The sequence below is a fragment of the Nuphar pumila genome, chromosome 9 (assembly GCF_984573655.1).
Source record: "Nuphar pumila chromosome 9, dmNupPumi1.hap1.1, whole genome shotgun sequence".
Lineage (NCBI taxonomy): Eukaryota > Viridiplantae > Streptophyta > Magnoliopsida > Nymphaeales > Nymphaeaceae > Nuphar > Nuphar pumila.
This window is the reverse complement of record NC_143257.1, coordinates 31,152,576-31,175,271: the sequence shown is the minus strand read 5'-3', so window position 1 is coordinate 31,175,271 and position 22,696 is coordinate 31,152,576. Positions and strand designations below refer to the sequence as shown.

The 22,696-nt window shown below is 37.6% G+C and overlaps 1 protein-coding gene across 1 annotated transcript; it reads left to right on the top strand.

Moving 5' to 3' along the window:
- Positions 1–450: 450 nt before the first annotated feature.
- On the top strand, positions 451–14,122 carry LOC149828543 (glucan endo-1,3-beta-glucosidase 8-like). The gene is made up of 4 exons (XM_090017078.1): positions 451–818; positions 4,559–5,659; positions 12,407–12,410; positions 14,069–14,122. Exons 1-4 carry the CDS (start codon positions 463–465, stop codon positions 14,120–14,122), a joined length of 1,515 nt encoding a protein of 504 aa, XP_089873204.1. The 5' UTR covers positions 451–462.
- Positions 14,123–22,696: the final 8,574 nt, after the last annotated feature.

The window sequence follows — 22,696 nt, the reverse complement described above, 5'->3', positions numbered from 1 at the left end:
TTTCCAATTTTTGTAATTTTTATTTTGATATTTTCAAGACTTTTTGAAATTTTTTTTTTGGAACTTTTTGGGTTAGGCTATTTACATATCTACATCCCCTTCCCCGGGAAGGGGGTAACTAATAGCCTTGATGGGTCCATGAACGGTACTCAAAGCACCCTTACAGTAATCGGTTAGAGGTGCCTCAAACCTGATCTGGTCTCAACATAATGGACTGGGTATCCAACGACGTGACAGCACTAAATTTGGGGCGTGTACATGTGGTTGGCTGGGACCCGTTTGTTTCAAAGTTTCCCCCCAATTTAAGGCCGAGAGAACCAGTCAAAAACCTCACCGCCTTGTTTCCCGGGGAAAACACCAAACCCTCTCTCCCTCCTCAGCCATTCCAACCACTAGAATGCCTTCATCAACCCCTCCCCTCCCTCCCCCCTCTGCCTCCGGACCTCTCCGGCGCCCCACCCCATGGCCCGCGTGGGCCTCCTTGTGTGCCTCTACTCCCTCCTCCTCTCCCTCGCGGCCGGTCCCGCTGTGGCAGCCGGTCCCGCCGTGGCTGTCGGCGTCAACTGGGGCACCATGTCGAGCCACCCGATCAACCCCGACATCGTAGTGAGGATGCTCAAGGACAACGGGATCACGAAGGTGAAGCTCTTCGACGCCGATCAGTGGACGATGAACTCGCTCGCAGGGTCGGGCATCGAGACGATCGTGGCGATCCCCAACGACCAGCTGGCCAGGATCGCGAGGAGCCATGACAACGCCAGGGCGTGGGTGGAGAAGAACGTCACCAGTTACACCCACAAGGGGGGAGTCAACATCAAGTGAGTTTTTTTGGGGCTTTCCTTTCTCCCCATTTTTTTTCTTTTTGCTAGATTGATGGCTCTCTCTGTCACACACACACCCATTAATAAAAATGCATGGTTCTGATATTGTTGGAATTGTTGTGTTGGTTTTTCGAGCATTTGCGGATTGCAATGGGAGTGAAGGGTAGATTTACTCTTGAATTGGTATGGACTTTGGCTTAGATTTACTTTGGTGCAATCAGGTTGGACCAATTTCATGCATATGGACATTTGTAATGTATACGAGACTTTATGGACCCAATTTTTTCATGCAACTAATTGGACTTAAGATTCCTTCCATTTTTAGAAGTTTTACTCATGTTATTATGCACATAATGAGGTTAGTTAGTGGGTAACTTCTAATCTATGTCGCATGAACATGCCAAAAATTCACGAGATACGTCATTTTTGTGCAGTTTCCTATTATGAACAATGTACAAGAGGACACGACATGAGCATAAATTGAAGTATCCCTGTGATCTAGCTCTTAAGATAAAAACTATAAGGTTATAACTTTAATCCTCTTAATTATGGTTATGATGCTTAATAATAGGTAACTGCGTGAGAGGTTTAGCATCTCATACTAAGCCTTTATTTCTTGTTCTCTTGATCTCTTTCTTCTTCTTTAGAGCTTGGTTTTTAACTTGTCGGCCCTATTGTGAGCACCAAAAGGGGGTGGATGTGCAGATCTGAATATAAAGAAAGAGCTTGTTTGGTTCAGGTTCGTTGCTGCCCGGCTCAATGCACCTGAGGTTCTGGCCGGCTTTCCCCATTCATCGCTAGTACGGGGAAGTGAAAAATGCAAATGATACGTGCTCCCGTCTACTGGAGTTCTTAAGCTCCTACACTTATGGCTGGGTCTCATTGGTTGAAACCTATGTCACAGGGATTCGACCAACTAGGTGCCGCACCGCGACGTGACATGGATGCACGTGCAAGTGCGGCACCGGTCAATGCACCCAAGTCATTTATGTTCAACTTTTGGACTTTATGTATATATTATATATAATTTTTTATATTTTTGCCGCACCCTCACACTCACCCAAGTTTTTTGAAAATGCTGCACCCCCCACCCGCACCCATGTGACATAGGTTGGAACTGATTTACATATGAAACTGTAAGTTCGGCTTAGTTGACACAATCCGCTTCGAGAGGTTGCATCTTAACATCCGGTGTTAGAATGAGGGCAATTTTGATTTGTTGGATCTGTAAGTTTCTAAACTATGTCACAAAGATACGGGCATGTGACTCGTAAACATGACACTGACAAAATTTTAAAAATTGACACATAGATGCATATATAACATAATATAATTAACATAAAATATTTTCTATTAATATAAGATATTTTGTGCTGTTTATTTAAATTTAATAATATTTTTTGTGCATTATATTAACTGTTTATAAAAAAAAATTTGTGTTAATAAAATACATTTAATGAAATATTTTACATTGCCTCATTATATGGTTATTTTTGTAATATTTCAAGTAAGATATGTAGCCCATCTCTCTCTAAAATATTGGATCATGAACTTAATGAAACAACTGACAAGTCACCTTATCTGACAGCCCCGCTCTCTCTCTCTTTTGACCTGTTAAAACCTTTTATAACAAAAAAGAAGAAGTTTAAAGAACAGTTTTGAATAGGCAGAAAATATAGGCTTCACCCTGAATCGACTATTTTTTAATAAATATAAAAATACTAAAATTGATTTTTAATATTATTTTTAATAATTTTAACATGCGTTACGTTATGATTGACGCATAATAATTTTTTTATTTTTTGGCGATACAAAACGATTCACTTGATTGTCGGTGGCCAAACGATTCAGAGCCGCTACCGCTACGGAAGCGGATCAGGTCATGCTGAACATGAGCGTTTTTGCTCATGCTGACATCGTGGCCATCCGATTTGCATTTTAAAAAGCTCAAAAGTCAACAAAACCACGTGGCATTCATCCAAAATGCAAACAGACGGCCACGATGTCCGCATTAGCAAAAATGCTCATGTTCAGCCTGACCTGATCTGCGCCCTACCGCTACTGACAACATGTTTTTGATTTTATAAGCTTTTGTCAAACAACATGGAGAGAGTCGGACACATTTTGGAGCGTGTTGCCCGCCAAAACGTGTCAGACATTGTGAATGCGTGTCATTCATGATGTGGGCCCATTTGAGGTGTCATTGTGACAGTTTAAAAAAAATACACTACCAAGCAAAAGGGTTTGGAGAGAAGGGAAGGTGAAGAATAATCAAAGTATAAAATATTTCATCCTAAAAAAACTAATTACAAAGCTCCAAAATAATGCATTTATACTAAAAACAAAACCTTGTCATAAGCCGGATTTCGGAGAAACCCAAAAATCCAAATAAATCAAAATAAAATGCAAAAAATAAATAAACCTATTTGGATCCGAATTGGATTCCAAAGGTACTCCTCCTCCAGCTTCTTGTCTTTCTTCTTCTTTGTGGATCTATCCGGGTTCGGCTCTGCCCCTACAACATAAGCTTTTATGAATAAGATCTAATTAGAACTTCGGCTTACTTTTCTAAGTCAATGTTTCTGGCAAATTCTTGACAAGGCTTTAAACCTACATCTGAATAAGATATTGCCAATAGAAGGAATATTAGAATATTTTAAACAATTTTGCTTTTGTCAAAGAAATGTTTTAAGGATTTTGTTAATAAAAAACTCGTGAAATATTATTATGTTTGCATTTTGGAATAACAATTTTTATCGTCAGTCTGCAGCAAAATTACAATAAACTAAGAACTGCGATAAATTGAATATATTACTGTTTTAGTTTATTTATGTTCGCCATATATTCTCTTGGAGAGTATATAACCAGAAAAGATATGTAATATAGTACTGTTATTATTTGTAAGATTGTGAGCTTGTTAATAATAACAAGTACATTCTAGAGCTGTGTGTGTGCGTGCACGCGCGCAAGTGCACGCATGCACGTGGGAATGCATTGTCCGTCTTACTTAATGAATCCAACAGAAAGTCATTAGACCCATCCCAATAAATGGACTCCTTGAAGCGTAAGATGGTTTTAAGATAAATGTTTACGGCACTCTCAGGGTGAAGTAGGACCCTTATTTTCCCCTAGGGAATGATTCTGTCTGGTTTTATCAGGCTCTTCAGAAGATTGAGATCGAACTTAGACACTGTATGGAGTTCTCCAATAGGTGGATATTATTCACATCTCTGGATTTAGAAGGTTTTTACTGAATTATCACCAGGAAATATGGTGCGACGATGATATGCAATTGATAATGTTGTAGTTGCCCTTTATACTTGCATTCATTCTATAGAAGGGTGCAAAAGGTGCTTTTGCTGAAGGGCAAGAATAGTTAAGTATTAGGGATTCATCTTATTCGGACTGATTGTGCAAGGCAAACCCCTTCATTCGTATCTGTTTATGATCTGTACTTGTTTGGTAAATGATCTTGTACTGCATAATGCATGTGTTTTGATTTAGCATGACATTTAGATCCAAAAAAGTCAGGGTTGCTTCCTTTCTTTTATTACCATCTGTTGAATTTCAATTATTCTAATAAGATAAGAGTCCTCTTTAGTAGGCTAATAGCCCTTTCACCAAATTTCTTGTGTTTATGGTAACATTAACGGTCCCAGATGCAGTAAGTTTTAGCATCTTTGCCTGCTTCCGAAACCTTCTGAGAATTGAGTTCTTTGCTTCTCTCTCTTATGCAGGTATGTTGCAGTTGGAAATGAGCCCTTCCTAAAGAGTTATGAGGATAACTTCAGCAAAGACGTTTTTCCCGCACTGCAGAACATTCAAAAGGCTCTAGATGAAGCTGGCCTTGGTGACAAGATCAAAGCAACCATTCCCGTAAATTCTGATGTCTATGAGTCCCCCTCTGGTAATAATGTCCCATCTTCTGGCGAGTTCAGGGCAGACATCCGACCCCTCATGATCGAGATTGTCAAATTCCTTCATGCCAATGGATCCCCATTCACTGTCAACATCTATCCTTTCCTGAGTCTTTACCAGAACGAGCACTTTCCATTTGATTTTGCCTTCTTTGATGGTGGTTCTAGCACCGTAAACGACAGAGGTATCACATATACCAATGTGTTTGATGCCAACTTTGACACCCTTGTTTGGTGTCTAAGGAAGGCAGGAGTGACTGGTATGAAAATCATTGTTGGTGAAGTGGGGTGGCCAACAGATGGAAACAATTATGCTAACACAACTAATGCTCACAGATTCTACAAGGGACTCTTGAAGAAACTGGCTAGCAACAAGGGGACCCCTTTACATCCTGGCCATATTGAAACTTATGTCTTTGGACTCATAGATGAGGATGCGAAGAGTGTAGCTCCTGGCAACTTTGAGCGCCACTGGGGAATTTTCAGATACGATGGGAAGCCAAAGTTTCCTGTAGATCTCGCTGGTCAGGGCAGTGAGAAGTATCTTGTAGCAGCAAAGAACGTAACCTACTTGACCACGCAATGGTGCATCTTCAACACCGCAGTGACGTACCTGGAAAATCTCCCAAATAACGTCAATTATGCTTGCACGTACGGAGACTGCACCGCGCTCGGCTACGGTTCATCCTGCAACAACCTCGACATGTACGGCAACTACTCATATGCATTCAACATGTATTTTCAGATGCAAGATCAGGATGTGGAGGCATGCAATTTCCAGGGGTTGGCTAAGATCACAACACATAACATGTCAAAGGATAGCTGCCTCTTCCCAATTCAAATTGTTAGCACAGCCAGCAACAGCTGCACAATGTCACTCATGGGGATACTATTAGCAGCAGCTGTTTCGATGGTGTTCCTGTAAAAATATGGTGGATCATTGGTAGGGAGTAACTAACTTGGTGTTGTGCATGTTGGTGTTTGATGGACTGTTACTTGAGCAAGCACATGAAAAACAATAGAGAGGGAGGGGGAGAGCTAGGGGCTCATGCTCCCAGTTGCATAAAATCAAGGGTATATTTATGAGAGGGTGGTGTATGTTCGCCTCCGATGATTCACTGAATCCCACGTCTGTGTTCGGGGGTCTAAATGAGCACCACGTATACAAGCACATGAGGCTCGTATTCCCGTGTATGTTGACATCACTTAGCATTGGAGTCTGGTGTGGTTGCAAAGACTTAAGTACCCTTTCTTGTTATTCTTCTCATAAAGCGATGGTTTGAGAAAATGACAAAAATGTCCTTCATTCAAAAAAGAAAAAACAAACAGTTCAAAAAAAGGACAAACATGTCATCCATCCAGAAAGTCAAGGATGATGTTGACTCTTCAAAGTCTACCCAACGAAACGAACCTTCATCGTTTCGTCGATGGTGATCCGGCGAAATGATGGTGAGCCGATGATCCGATGGTGAGCCGGTGATCCGATGGTCATCCGACGAAACAAACCTGAGCCATCAAAAATGTCCGTTTGAACTTTTCATCGTCATCTTCTTCTTCTTCCTTCTTCGTAAAACATTGTAAAACCTTCTCTCTCTCTAGAGAAGAAATCAAGGGAGGCAAAGAGTTCCCCCTGGAGAAGGCCATGAACATCAACCCTCTCACTCTCTCTCCCTTCTCTCTCTACTTCTGTGCACATCCAACAGACGATCCTACATTGCTTCATTAAACACCGACTGACCTGCACACTGACTGTAGCATCGTTCAACTTGATGAGTTGTGGAGCCTGATTCATAGTTTTTGCCCTTACAGGAGGGGGTTCGGGGGCTCCTCCCAGCGTGGGTAACATCATTCAACTTATGTGTTGTGGAGTCTGATTTAGAGTTTTTTCCCTTACAGGAGGGGGGTCCGGGGGCTCCCCTCCTGGCACGGATCCCGCTGCGCGGTCAACGGACGGGTGTCCAGGGGGGGCCGCCCCTGGCGGGGGGCTCGGGGGGAAGCGCCCTCCGGACCAAATTTTTTTGAGGCCTTCCAACAATAATTTGTAGTATTATTGAGTTTTCCTATAACGATTTGTAGTATTTTCGGGTCTCCAACGAGCCGTATAATGATTTATAGTGTTATCCCGCTTTTCAACAGCGATTTGTAGTATCTTCCGCAAATCACTATAGTGATTTATAGTATTTTTGGGTCTTCAACGAGCCCCACAACGATTTATAGTATTGTTGAATCTCACTATAGCGATTTGTAGTGTCTTCCTCAAATCACTATAGCGATTTGTAGTGTCTTTCGAAAATCACTATAGCGATTTGTAGTGTCTTCTGCAAATCACTATAGCGATTTGTAGTGTTATTCAGTAAGCAAATCGTTGTAAATCGCTACCCGAATTAGGACCAACTTGTCAGGGCTATATCTCCCTAACCGGAGGTCATATTCTAAATTCGTAAAAAGTGGTGTCTTCGTTATTGAGTCTAGTTTATTCCTGTAATTTTCAGTGATTTCTATTGTCATTTCATTCTCCATTTTAACTAAAAATCAGACCCATATTATTCTGTATTATTTGAGTTGCACAACACCATTCTCGCTTGACATCCACATCTTGATTCTCGCATGCTCCTTGTTGGATTTTCCATTGATTTCTTTCAATCTTGCTTGGAACAAACATATGCCTTTCTCACCATGACACCGTGTACATTTTTTGACCACGACACCTGGGACCCGTGCCGGGGGGGAGCCCCCGGACCACTCTTTTGTAAGGGTAAAAACTCTGAATCAGGCTCCACAATGAATCAAGTTGAACGATGCTACCCACACTGGGAGGAACCCCCAAACCCCCCTCCTGTAAGGGCAAAAACTCTAAATCAGGCTCCACAACTAATCAAGTTGAACGATGCTATCCACGCTGGGAGGAGCCCCCAAACCCTCCTCCTATAAGAGCAAAAACTCTGAATCAGGCTCCACAACTAATCAAGTTGAACGATGCTATCCACGCTGAGAGGAGACCCCAAACCCTTCTCTTATAAGGGCAAAAACTTTGAATCAGACTCCATAATTCTTCAAGTTGAATGATGCTACCCACGCTGGGAGGAGCCCCCAGACCCCTCTCCTGTAAGGGTAAAAACTCTGAATCAGGATTTACAACTCATTTAGTTGAATGATGCTACCCACGCTCGGAGGAGCCCCCAAACCCTCCTCCTGTAAGGGTAAAAACTCTTAATCAGGCTCCACAACAGTCAATGTGCAGGTCAGTCGGTGCTTGATGGAGCAATGTAGGATCTTCTACTGGATGTGCACAGAAGCAAAAAGAGAAGGGAGAGAGAGAGTGTGAGAGGGTTGATGTTCATGGCCTCCTCCAGGAAAGATTTCTTTCTCGGATAATCCTGCAGTGCAGAGACTGGGTCTTAAATAATCATCTTTGGGGCACTTAAGTCTTTACAATCACTCCTTTTCTAGAATCAATATTTTTTTTGGCACCAATGGAGGAGAGGGTACTTAAGTCTTTGCAATCGCATCAAACTCCAATGCTAATTAATGTTGACAAACATGGGGATACGAGATGCACAGGCTTAAATACGTGGTGCTCTTTGGGAACCCTCGAACATGAGATGGGCTACCGGCCCTGTTCGGGGGGGAGGGGGGGGAACATATAACCTGCTTCGTATATTTATACTTAACTGAAAGGATGAGGGAGAGAGTTCGTTAAATTTTTTTTGATAAAATACATGTGGCAGCAGATTCCTTGGGGACTTATTTTTCAAACACAATATTGGGTTAAGGTATCATTTTTCTGTAAGAAATAAATTATTTTATCAGTTTTTTACTATGTTTGTTGCATTACAAAAGCAAATTATTACCAAATTGCTATTCTTTTAACTATCAGTTATAAGCTTTTGATAGCCCATTATTCTAAATGATTATTAATATGGAAAATGATCGTATTGTACAAAAAAAATGACTCATTTTAAAAAATGCCCTACAATTTACCTAATCTATCGAATGGACAATTCCGTAGGTTCCCAATTTTTTTGAACGCTTTTAACACTTGCATATGTGAATTTCTGATTTTTGCACACCATGACACCAAATTAATATATCCATGAAACTTGTCAACAAAATCACATCGGAGGTTATGATATTAGAAAAAAGATTGCAAAATTCTAAAAAAATTACGAAACTCATAGCGAGTATCGTGCAACCACTTACGAAAATCATAAAATTTACAAGTCTGATAATTGCAAAATTGCGGCTAAGTATCGCAAAGCACGTTGCGAAAATACCTTCAAGTGTTGTGGAAGTCCGTAATTTATGAAATTTTGAAAGAGTATCATATGACGTATTGCGAAATTAAGAAAATATTGCGAAAGTCGGTTATTGCAAAAGTTCTTATTTTCATCACACCTGTATTGCAAAATTCTATTTTCTTGCGAAATTCTTTTTTGAATTTTCGTACGAGCATAATATAAAAGCAAAGCTAGGGTTTTTGTAGTCTTCTACCAGGGAAAATTATGGCAATTTTTTTCAAGGCTAAGCATCGATAATGAGAAGATCGACAACACTTCATTGGCAGAAAATCACAATACAAGAAATCTGTGGTTTAGCGACTACCTCAATCTGTCACTAAATAGTTTAGCGACGGATTAGAGTCGGCTTAGCGACGGATAACTTCCATCACAAAATTATAGTCACTAATTAGCAACAGAAGCTATTTGTCTCAAATTTTGTGGCTAATTTGCGACAAATTAGAGAATGCCATGATTCTTTGCAAGGTCATTGTTAATATACAAAGATTTTGGTTTGGCGACAGATTAAAATTTGTCGCTACTTCCGTCGCTATTGTAGCGACGGACTTAGCGACAAATTAAAATCCATCGCAAAAACATTGGCCGATTCACTTTTGCGATGGATTAATATTCGTCCCTAATTCGTCGCTAAATTGGACGTCGATAGTAAATAGCGACGAATAATATCCATCGTAAATAATAAAAAAAATGTAAAAAAATTATTTAAAACATAAATATCAAGAAAAAATTCTCGTGATACAATTTATATTTCTTGTACAATTTATATTTTTTGTGTATATAAAACAAAGTACACAAAAAATACATATAAAAAGCAACTAAAACAATTTATCGATCCACTATAATCCTCGCCAAGTTCTAATTATTTACAAGTGAACATTTACAAAGAGTTTTTTTTTTTAACAACAAGAAGGTACAACAAATTCAACACATGAATCTAATCATCGCCAAGATTTTGTGCGTCATCTTCTTCATTGTCTCGATCTGCCCCTTCAGCTCCTCTACACTGATTATCTCCAGCATCCTACAAGAGAAAAGAAATGTTAGTATTGATAAACAAAATATAATGAAATAAATTATATGCAATGCACCTAAGTTAAGGCAATCAAAGTAACATGAAATCTAACGACATGCAATACATCACATGAAACTTTCATACCTGAGAGGCACCTGCAAACAAAGTTCTCCTGTCCCCAAAAAAGTTGCACAACTCATTATGGACAATGTCGAAAAATTGATTCATGTAAATAGTCATGCATTGTGTCCTTAACAAGCTGGCGTACACCATCCCAAGAATTAGGCGGGTCAGTCGGATGCTTGGAGTTGATGCTGGTGGGAGAACTCTGTGAGTCGTGACTGGAGGATGCAACGACTGGTGAGGTTTTTATATTACTCCCAAACCCGAACACACGACCCTTTTTGGGTTCACCTGTTGCAGTCACCTATGCTGCAGGATCAAAAGGTGGATGCTGAGTGGATTCATCGCTACATCGCTCTACCATCTATTGCTCATATGACTCCTACAAAGTAATGATTACAGTATGAATTAATAATTAAGAATTACAATATTTATGATAACTTGTATATTATAATGTTTATTAATACAATAAATACATACCATTGTCATTCTCGCCTTCTCTGATACGAACTCTCTCATGGTTTTACGTTTATGTGTTTCAACAAATACATATTTGTATGGCACAATGCCTTATTTTTCTACTTCCTGCGAAGTTAAATGATAAAAGAATTATTTAACAGGTATGCAACAATACTTATAAAATTGATAACATATATATTGATGAGTTACCATTTTCTTCAGGTGGTTCCCAAAAGTTCTAGATCCACCTGTACATAGATGGGCATCGAGCATTTTTGTTCAGTTTTGTGCAGCCTTCACTGAGTGGTTTCAAAATTCATGCCCCACCCACTTGTCGTACATTGCATCTCAAACATCTGACCTAATAGTAGGAGGTCCATGGCCCTTCCACTACAGTGGATCATCTATCCCGCCAGATACTTTTCTTGCTGCAGTCTTCATATTGTGCAGCATGTCTGCAAATCGACTGACAGTCACCTTCTGTCACACCTTCGTATTCTACTCCTCCATCGTAGTCGGCGAAGCGATTCGAAACCTATAAATATTTTCAAAAAGTTAGTAAACATGACTATACAAAAAAATTAAATATGAAACACATTAACTATGAGAAATGATTATATACCATGAATGAGGACCACAATCTGTCCAACACCTCCTTCGGGTACTCTTTCCATTGAGAGACCAATCCTGGTAGATGTTGAACTAGTGAATTCCTAATCTCTCGTATTACTTCTTGTGGCTCGAACCTCGCATTGCACATGAATTGGTATACATTAACTATTAATATATAATATTTATAAGATAAGTATAGGATAAGTGGAAATAAAATACTTACGATCGATTATCAATCTACACTATTTGAATGAGTCTTCTTGTGTCAGACTGAGAAGACCTTGCATCCAGTGTTGTCTCGTGACTTGTATGAACAACTGGTGTTGGTGGGTCATGTGCAAGCGAAACATCATCCGTAGAAAAATGAGTTAGAAATTCACACAACGCGCATTTAAACTAATCAAGTATACAATTAGTTAAATAATATACCTATCGAAGTAGCCCGTAAAGATGAAGGTTGAGACTGGTTATCACTGAGTGATCGACCACTGTAACCTCCACGAACCATATTCTAACAAATAAAAAATATCATGAAATACATTCAAACATTGCAATACCTTCAAATCATTGCAATACATTTCAATACATTCAAATAATTCAAATCATTCACATCAAATATTGCAATACATTCAAACATGTTACAGTACATTCAAATCATAACTCTATACGTATCAAAGATACATAATTAAAGAATAAAAAATGTCATGCAATACATTCAAATCATTGCAATATCTTCAAATCATTGCAATACATTTCAATACATTCAAATCATTCAAATCATTCACATCAAATATTGCAATACATTCAAATCATTCAAACACGTTATAATACATTAAAATCATAACTCTATACATATCGAAGATACATAATCAAAGAATAAAAAATGTCATGTAATACATTCAAACATTGCAATACCTTCAAATCATTGCAATACATTTCAATACATTCAAATAATTCAAATCATTCACATCAAATCTGAAAATCAAATCCAACCATGCGTTCCCTAAATTTTTTTTATTTTTGTATCATGTTAATGGTTATTTTATTGATTCCATCATCAAACTCAATTTCGTTGTGTTATTTCCTTATTTTTTTTGTTATTTTTCATGTTTAAATCATAGCTTTTTCAGTGTTTTATTGAATATCCATGTGTTTTGGTCCCAGAGCTGTAAAAATCGTGTTATTTCATGCATGAATCTTTGTTAGAAAAATCTGTTTTTTTAAGACAGGTTCAAGGATTTGTCAGTGAACTCCTGTAAAAAAATTAGATAGTTTTGGGTTCAAAAACCTTGTTAAAAAAATAGAAAGTTGAACCGTGATTTCTGACCCGTGAAATCGCTATTGAGATTCAAGAGTAACTTGCAGATGCATTATTTCTGTCATCCGAGATCCCATTTATGATCTGTAAATTGCAATAGTTTCATATTTATTTCTAGTATTTGCTATTATTTTTACTTATTTTTATGTTTCTGTTTACTATTTTTCCTCTATCAAAAAATAGAATCGGCTTCGCAGAATTCATTATATCTCGTTTAAACCCTAAGTTGACTTGTATTGATCGTATCTTCCTAACCAAAGATTCGATTGACAATCTGTAAAAGGGAAGATCTTTTTCTCTGTGTCTTATATTCACTTCTAAAATTTTATAATTTTTTAATGTGGTTTGCTACTTTTTCCTGTACCCAAAATCAGAAATACTTGTTTTAACATGTTTTATATTCGTTAAAATTTAGCGTATATTGTCGGAATGATATCTCCCTAACCGGAGATGATTTTTCTGATCTGTAAAAAGAAAAATATTTATTTTTTATCTAGTATCTTTATGTAAAATTTTATGAATTTTTATATTGATTTGACCCCTAATTTGGGTCTGACACTATGACAGGTATATGCCCACGGGCAAAAATCACATATTTAAGGATTTTTATGCAATTTTATATTGAGATAATGTCAAAAATATATTTTTTTGATTTCAGTTTAATTTTAGGGTTATCAAAACTATCCATGTCAATTTTGGCTAATTTTTGTATTCATTTGATATATTATTTGTTCAAATTGCAAAAACAGGATGCCCGTAGAGTCCCGATTCGAGCAAAACACTGGCAGAATTATAATTTTTTATGATATTTCCAATTTTTTTCATAGAAGTTCATGTTTTAAGCATTTTTTTTATGTTTTTAATCATATAAGAGTGCTTCACACTCGATTTTATGGTTATTTGATTTTATTTGAGCCCTAAATCCAAGATTTTACCAAAATATTTTCTGAAAACCCTGATTTCAAGGCCATAGTCTTGTTCTCAGGGGTATTTTTGTCAATTTTCCCTAAATTCCAAATTTCAAAGTTATTTATATTTATTATTTATTTAATTTTATATCATATTTTATTATGTTTATCTCAGAGAATTATGAAAAAAGGCTTATATCCAGATAAATCTAATAATTTCTAGATATTACTAGACAAATCCAGAAAAGCCAACATATCTTCACTAACAAGTCTTATAGTTTTGCAGGAATATTCAAGGTTGTGTTTCTTTTATTTTCTTTTATTTAAATTCAATTAGTGATGTAAATTGTAAATAAATTTGGAATAAGAATTTAAATTTCTTCTTAGATTAGGGTTTGCATGTGCATATAGTTTAATTTTATAATAATGTTAATGTGTGATGAATGATGATTCATGCATATTCAAACATACCATGGTCTACACGAATGTCACGTGCACTAGCTTCTAGGGAGTTGGTAAACTCGATTGAGTTCATATTTATGGCCATAGTCAGAATACGAACAAAATCCAGATTTATCATCTTCTTTTAAGCCACAATTAGCCTACACTCTTAGGCTATCTTCAAAAACCATTGCATATTTCAATCTTTTATAAACGCTTTTCTCCTTTTAGAATCAAATGAGATATATTCAATCCATATTTGTGGCCATAGTCAGGGATATGAGGCAAATTTACTTCATTAAAAGTTATATAAGGCACATAAACTCTCTTTTTCAAACAATTTTCTCAAAAGTTCTTCAGAAAAATTTTTCTTTAAAATTGCATTCATTCATCTAGGTTTAGATTGCATCATGAAAGTATTTCACAGGGCCACACACCCCTTCTTTTTATTTATTTCTCAATTTCATCTAAAAAACATCGATTTTCCTTAAATTTCCACTGATTTTCCTTAAAATCAATTTTCTCAAAAACCCTTGGTTTTTCAAAGGATTTCCAAATACTTTTCAAAGCTCAAAATTTGATTTTTTAAGTTATAATCCCAATTCCAAAGTTCAAGTTCATAGAAAACAAATTTTTCTCAGAATTATACAAGTTTTCCTCAGAAATCAATTTTCCTAAAGCATCAAAGATTTCTTCAGAAAAGTTTTCCAAATGCAATTCACGATTTTCAAAGGTGTCTTTCCTCCAAATATTTTCCAATTATTCCAAAGCAAACATCATGTTTTTAAATCTACATTTTCTGAAATTCATAGCACATGCCTGATTCTTTGTGCATTTAGGAAATAGAACATCGATTTAGATAAGTTGAGCAAAGCAAAGCATATGATTGATCCTTGGTTCAATACCCTGATAAAAGTGCCAGGAACAGTTGAACCTCGTACCGACAGGCGAGTCCCATTCTTCAGAATTATTCTGCATTTTAAAACGGAGGCGAGTTATTTTTAAAATCTTTTTCAAAGGTCAGTTTGACTTGCAAAAGTAAAATTTTGCAATGATAACAGGTTTGACGACCATGATGGGACATGTCCTCGTCTAATCAACTTCTGCTTTGCTCTATTCAACTTGTCAAAATCGTGTTCTACAAATGTCAGCTTTTATTTCATGATATCATGTGAACCTAGGAGCCTAGAATCAAACCCAACTGACATGTATTTCATATAGACTTAGGTATGGTTTGGTAGGACCGATTGAGAAGGCATTATTCATGCTCACCTAGACTTAGGTCAAATACAATCCTCCTCAATATAGGATCTGATTGAAAAAAAAGTTTGCTTCTTATAAATTTTCAAAATTTTACTTCTTTAGGTCATTAAAGCCTTTTGTTTTCTTGCATGCTGGTCGTTTTTCAAAAATAACCCCACCTATCTTTACCCGGTCTTCACATTGCTGGGCTTTCTTCCAGAACCATAGTTTGGGACAAAGCCTCATAACTAGGCCACCTATTTGGGTTAAAACCCTCCTGCCACATACCAAGGGTCATGGTTCAAACTATATCGGCAGGCGCTCAAGGATGTTGGAAAACATGAGCCTTGAATCGAAGAAATTGATTTTATGCCATATACATCGGGCCTCGGCTCGAGTATATCGGCATAGCATGATTGGACACAGATGATCTAAGCTTTAGAGTTAGGGTTACGGTCCTACAACTATTTCAAAACTTGTACATCTAGAGTCAGCTTTTAGGGAATGTTGTATGTGCATACTTGTTTGTGCAGGATGTGATTGAATGTTATTTCTCTTTATTCCATTTGTTTTCTTATATTTTTTCATAATTTTTTCTAAAAATCTTGGACAATTTTTCAAAATCCCTTATTTTCATACATTCTCTCTCATTTTTACAAAGAATTTATCAAACTATGGACGATTTTTCTAAAACCTCTATTTTCTTCAAAACTCCAGGTGATTTCCATCCTTCTTTCCCTCTCGATCTCGAAGTTCCAGCCCTGTTTTTATCCTGCCTGCAATTTCTTCAAAAGTCGTGTTTATTCTACAAGTCTGGTTCTGAATTCCTTCTTTATTTTTCAGTATACCCTGATGGCATCCAGTCAACTTGATTCAGTCTTTTCTGAGGGCCATATCTCCTATGAGGTACAACAAGGTCTTTTCGATTATCGAACTCTGAACACTGGACCTTTCATTCCCCAGTGGTACTATTATTGGCTCAAGAACTTCTCCCGTATGTTCCCGGACCATCTGAGTGACTGCGGATTGGAACTGGCATTAGTAGTGGGGGAACAGATCATCAACGACAACTTGATTCAAGCATTAGCAGAGCGGTGAAATCTGCGTACTTGTACCTTTTGGTTCTTGTGGGGAAAGATGACTCTACTACTAGACGAATTCTCAGATATCATGGGTCTACCTGAGCTAGTTGGTCAGCCTGATGATCCGATAGAGCAACAGTTTTTTATCAACGTCAAGGGATTGGACCCCCGAGATGCTTTAGCCCGTATGACTGGACGTAGATCTTGGCCGCTGATAGAGGCATATGAGAGCCAATATGTTGATCTATTTAAACTGTACCAACAATATGGAGCATTTGAAGAAGTTGACTCCTTATCCCGAGCAGCACGAGAAAGGATTCAACACGCGATGGTCTCGTATACAGTAGGACTAGCCTTCTTCCAGGACAGAAAAAATTACATTAATATCAGAATAGTACAACTTTTGCAAAGATGGGAAAATCAACAGACCAGTTGTCTCTCAATTGCCATGGCCGCGCTTGCCTTCTTATACCGCGGATTGACCGATTTTGTGCGCAGAGATTCTATCTTAGTAGAAGGGTGCATCTACGCACTACAGTCTTGGTTTCTTCAATATGTCTCATATCGAGCCAATTCATTCAGATACAACAACAAGAAGCCATTACCCACTTCTTGGTACAGATTCTTGATTGAGAACCTCCATAAAGAAGAAATTGTGTAGGATTACTTTGACCGTCACGAGTCACTCCCTCGGTACACCTATGCATATGACAAGCGATTGAAGTTACTCGGACCTTTCTTCACTGTTTATTATCAGCTAGAGCGATGTGTTAGACAGTTCTCGCAGAGACAGGAATACATTGAAGTTCGATTATTATTAGGCATTGTGTCAGAATTCGATCTGAAGTCTGCTCAGTGGTCCGAAACATACCATTCTGCCAAGCATAGCTGGGATTCTTTTGTCACTCTTACTATTTTTCCTGGTCCTTGAGTGTCTTCTGATTATCATGAGTGGTGGAAAACTGTTTGTCCGCCCCCTCTTTCTCAAGCGTATTATTAATAAAATTATTTTCCTTCAACAAATCTCATTCTATTATGGTCTGACAACCTCGCCTAGGTAACAAGACATATTTTAGTTGTTTATCTCTTTTACAAAGAATATCAACGCAATTGTCTTAATTCCAGCGATGATCTAATCCTTGGTAATGGGATATCCTTCAAATTGTCAACCTAACCCTCATCAAATATTCCCCCCTATTTGCTTTATCCCAAAACTATTCTTCAAAGCTAATTGTCCATTTTATTTTGCAGAGAGCACTCGCAATCTTACATGGTTCAAACAAGGTCCAACAGAAAAACCGCACCCGTCCAGCAAATTAGTTTTTCGTCAACCTCTGAGCAAGAAATGGCCTCTCCACGATCTATCAGAAACAAAAGCCAACATGTCGAAGATGACATTGACCCTCAGATGTACTCATTATTTTAGAGAATGATGAATAAAATGTTGTCCGAACAAATAGAGGCTAGTTTGGGAAAAACTTACAATAAGAAAAAGGTCAAGGGCTGAACAGTGAAAAAGCATATAAAAATATCAAAAAAGAAAAATCACCACAAATATACCTCTGATGAAGCCGAATCTGTGGGTGACATCGATGGAGAATGTGAGACTCAACAGGAAGTTCAGAAGTCAACTTAGGGGCAAGGGTCGACCTACAAGTCCAAGAATCAGTCTGTTGATGACCCTGATCAGCCACAGCTCAAAGACGTAGTCAAGATGGTTAAGGACCTACAAGCCTGCAATAAAAGCAAGAAAACCTATACAAGTGAAGACTTCTATGATGGCCTTGAAGGGGATGATAGTCTGGAAGATCTCCCTCGCAAATTTGTCAAATTCTATGGGATTGGTGATCCCAAGGCTCACCTGGTCATGTTCTTTGCAGAATGCAATCGATTCAAGAGAGATAGTCAGGCTTTGTTCAGATGCTTTTCACGAAGCCTAGAGGGCACATCAGCCAAGTGGTACTCTGAGCATATCAATCCAATCGAGCTATGGGAGTTCGATAAGGTGGTCAATCTTTTCATTGAGCGATTTCTATTCAACACTGAAGCACCGCCAACACTCAATCATCTTTACAACACAAAGCAAAGAGATAATGAGAAGGCCAGAAACTTCATCCACAGATGGAGGGGCACTTGCAATAAAATAAGAAATCTCATCTCAAAGGAGCACGCACTCCAGATTATTCTGAACAACTTCTCACAGCCTTTGAGAAGTCTTATCTCCACCTCGCCTTCCAAGTCTTTCATTGAGTTTACTGAACAACTCGAGTGGCTCGAGATGGGAATGGAGAATGGAGTCTATGATGGCATCACCCTCGTCAAGAATAATCAAGATTCAAAGAAGAAGACAAATTTTACTTTCTCTACCAATGTCGGTCGCAGTGACAACAAAAATAGCAAGGACAACTATACAGGTCAGAAAGAAAAGTCTTCAAAGCAGAATGAAAAATTGGGTCAATAGAAAGAAAAGATAAAGCGGGATGGTTTGCGTAACGATCGCAAGTTCACTCCTCTTGAGCAGCCTCTCGATGAAATCCTTGAATATATGTTGACCAAGGACTTGGTAAAGCTCTCAAGAGCCACATATCCTCCCACGATCATGAGAAGATTCATGGACCAGTTCTGCAAATTCCATCGAGCAGTAGGATACGATATTGACCATTGTTTCGTCTTCAAGAATACCGTTCATGACTGCATTGATAAGAATCTCCTCGCTGAAAATGAAAAGGAGGGCCAGTCATCCTGACTAAGTTTTTTTTTCCTCAATCACTCAAGAATTTGACAATACTAGCACTTTCCCATTTCTCATCTTGCTTTTATTATTTTAAAAAGGGTTGATATAATCTCGTTTATCTTTCCTTGATTTGTCATTTTCCTTCAAGACATCAATAAAATTGTCAAATTTTCTCACAAGCTTGATGCCACCTTTTGTTCTCCTTCTCTGCAAAATGTCCTTTCATGAGAAATGACCCTCTTCAGAAGTCTCTCCTGAACCAATCAAAAGTTAGTTGCTTTGTCACCTTCAGAGAGCGTTCTTCAAATATCAATCATTTATCCTTTTGTTCAAAATCTTCTTCCCCCATTACATTGGGGCATTTTTTTAAAAAATTTATTTTCAAAACATCCTATATGCAGGCAGGATCAAACAAATCTCTCACTTTGCATGCATATGCACCCATATTTTCACATTCATTTGCATCCATTTTGCATTTGCATCCATTTTGCATTTGCATCTGATTTTTATTACCCATTCAGGATAAGAGATAAATCCTGAGACCCCCGACAATTGTCCAAATCATTATGAGGGTGAAGACTGAAAATCTCCCATCACAATCAATGGGTAATTTTTCAAAATTCATTGCTCGTACTGATAATTTTTTAAAATTCACTGCTCGTACTAGTAATTTTTCAAAATCCAATGCTCGTACTGGTAATTTTCAAAATTCAGTGCACGTACTGGTAATTTTTCAAATTTTAGTGCTCGTACTGGTAACTTTTCAAAATCCAGTGCTCGTACTGGTAATTTTTTAAAATCCAGTGTTCGTGCTGGTAATTTTTTAAAATCCAATGCTCGTACTGGTAATTTTTTAAAATCTAGTGCTTGTACTGGTAATTTTTCAAAATCCAATGCTCGTGCTAGTACTTTTTCAAAATCTTGTGTTTATTGGTCGAACTATTCCAAGATCCAGTTTCTTACTGGTTTAACTAGTCTAAAATTTCATCTTTACACTTATCAAATTTTCTTTCTTTTAAATTCCAGAATTGGTCTAGAAAATTCGAGTTTTGACTCGAATTTTCTTCTAAATTCAATTCATTCAAATTCAAGAATTGGTCTAGAAAATCTGAGTTCCGACTCAAATCTTTTTCCAAATCCAATTCATCTAATTTTTCTTCTTTTAAATTCTAAAATTGATCTAGAAAGTCTGAGTTCCGACTCGAACATTTTTCCAAATCCAATTCAGCTAGCTTTCCATTGAAAAATTGAATTTCTACTCGAACCTCCTTTTAAATTCTGGAATTGGTCTAGAAGATCCGAGTTTCGACTGAAATCTTCTTTTAAATTCAATTCATCTGATTCTCTTTCCTTCAAAATTAAGAATTAGTCTAGAAAGTCTGAGTTCCGACTCAGACTTTCTTCCAAAATCCAATTTGATTAGCTTTCCTTTAAAAAATCGAATCTCTACTGAAACCTCCTTTTAAATTTAGGAATTGGTCTAGAAGATCTGAGTTTCGACTGGAATCTTCTTTCAAATCCAATTTATCTAGTTTTCTTTTGAAGACTCGAGTTTTGACTCAAACTTTCCTTCCAAACCCAGCTTTACATCAGTCCTTTCACCAACTCCAGTGCTCATGCTAGTACTTTTTCAAAAATTCAGTGTTCGTGCAGGTACTTTTTTTTAAAACCCAGTGTTCATGCAGGTACTTTTTCAAAATCCAGTGTTCGTGCTGGTACCCCTTTTTCAAAATCCAGTGCTCATGCTGGTACTTTTTCAAAATCCAGTGTTGGTGCTGGTACTACTTTTTCAAAATCTAGTGCTGGTACTTTTTCAAAACCCAGTGCTCATACTAGTACATTTTCAAAATCCAGTGCTCGTACTGGTATATTTTCAAAATTCAGTGCTCGTGCTGATACTTTGTTTTCAAAACCCAATGCTCATGCTGGTACTTTGTCTTCAAAAACCAGTGCTCATGCTGATATTTTGTTTTCAAAACCCAATGCTCGTGCTGATATTTTGTCTTCAAAACCCAATGCTTGTGCTGGTACTTTGTTTTCAAAACCCAGTGTTTGTGCTGGTACCTTTTTAAAACCCAGCATTTGTGTTGGTGCTTCTTCACAATCTGGTTTTCATACAGGTCGCAATCCAAAGATTAATCTTGCATTAGGGATCAGGCTTAATGCCAACCTTCATATCTGCAAGCCAAACGATTTTTATCAAACCTTCGGGTCACTCCAGTCAATCATTTTCAGGCTTCTAGGTCATCAATTTATATCAAGCAAACCTTTGAGTTATCAATTCTATCAAAGTTAGTCACACTTTTCCAACCTTCGGGTCGCTGTAAACACCCCAAATTTTCATTCACCTCCCACAACATTTCCAATCAGTCAATCACAACCTGTCCTCCGAGATCTTTAGAGTGAAAAATGGTCAATTTTTTAGCCTGGACCCTACAAAAATCCAAATTTCATCTACAATTCTCAAAATTTTCATATTTTGGCTCAAACCTTCACTTTCAGTCACGAATTTTCAAAGTCTTATTCATAACAGGAGACTGAAATCTCCAATTCCTGGTTCAGAATTGCATTCTCCGAGACATGTCTTTGCATATCATCGCACATCTCACTGCATAGCATGTTATTTCGAGGTCCAGAACTCGTGATTTTAAAATTCTCAATCCAGATTTGAATTTCATACTCTTTTAAAATCAATTTCCAACCCCTGGGCCTTCAAAATTGCCACCTTTTTCCATTTTAACCCCCAGGACCCTGAATTTCAAAATATTTTCTCAGGAAAACAATCTAGATAATTTTCAATATTAATTTCCAAATTTTGTCAACTGGACCGGCTATGCCTGAAGAAGTGGACGAAGCTTTAAAATTAGAATTTTTATTCCAAATCTGCAAAAGGACTTCGAATTTTGTAAAATTTCCTTATTTAACCTTTTTATCAGCAATTCTAAAATCATTTTATAAATTTGCTCTGAAGGGCCACCTTCTTTCAAAAAAAATTATAGTTAGGTCAAGTAATATTTCTTAATTGCCAATTAGTCCAGAGATTCATGAAAATGCCAAAAAGAGTTTTAAATCTTGCTTTTTCCCTTTTTAGTCTTTGTTTCTGAATTCCAACCAATAAAAAGGAAATGTGGGGTCCACCCTGAGGTGGCGCCACATTAGCCCTTCTTTAGAATTAGGTTTTTGCTTAAGCTTTCTGAAAAAGCCTAAAAGGTAGGAGCTCCCTCCTTTGAGGTAGCGCCACCCTAACACATCTTCAAAATTCGAATTCCATGAAGAGCCCATCTTGAGGTGGCACCATCTGGTGATTTTCCTTTTTATAATTAACGAAAAAAGGAGCAATGTGGGTCCACCTTGAGGTGGTGCCACATGTATTCCACCTCACAAAAAGGTGAAGCTTTGCTTTTTGAAAATCCAATAAAAAAGGAGTCGTCCCCCTCTGAGGTGGCGCCCCTCTAAAAAAAAAAGAGATATTTTTATTTTGTTTGTTTTTATCATCTCAAAAATTAAAAATGGCCCCACCCTGAGGTGGAACCACAATGGAAGTCCCTTGAGACTTGATATGAAAAGGCCTTCAAAAAGTAAAATCGCCACTTTTAAAAATTCCTCAAAAATAGGTGATTTAGCTAGGTTTTAGGTAAAAACAAAACAAAATTTTTCAAAAGTTCAAATTCGTTCCCCCTGAGGTGTTGCCTCTCCAGAGCCTTCCTTTTATTTTTCTTTCATTAAATA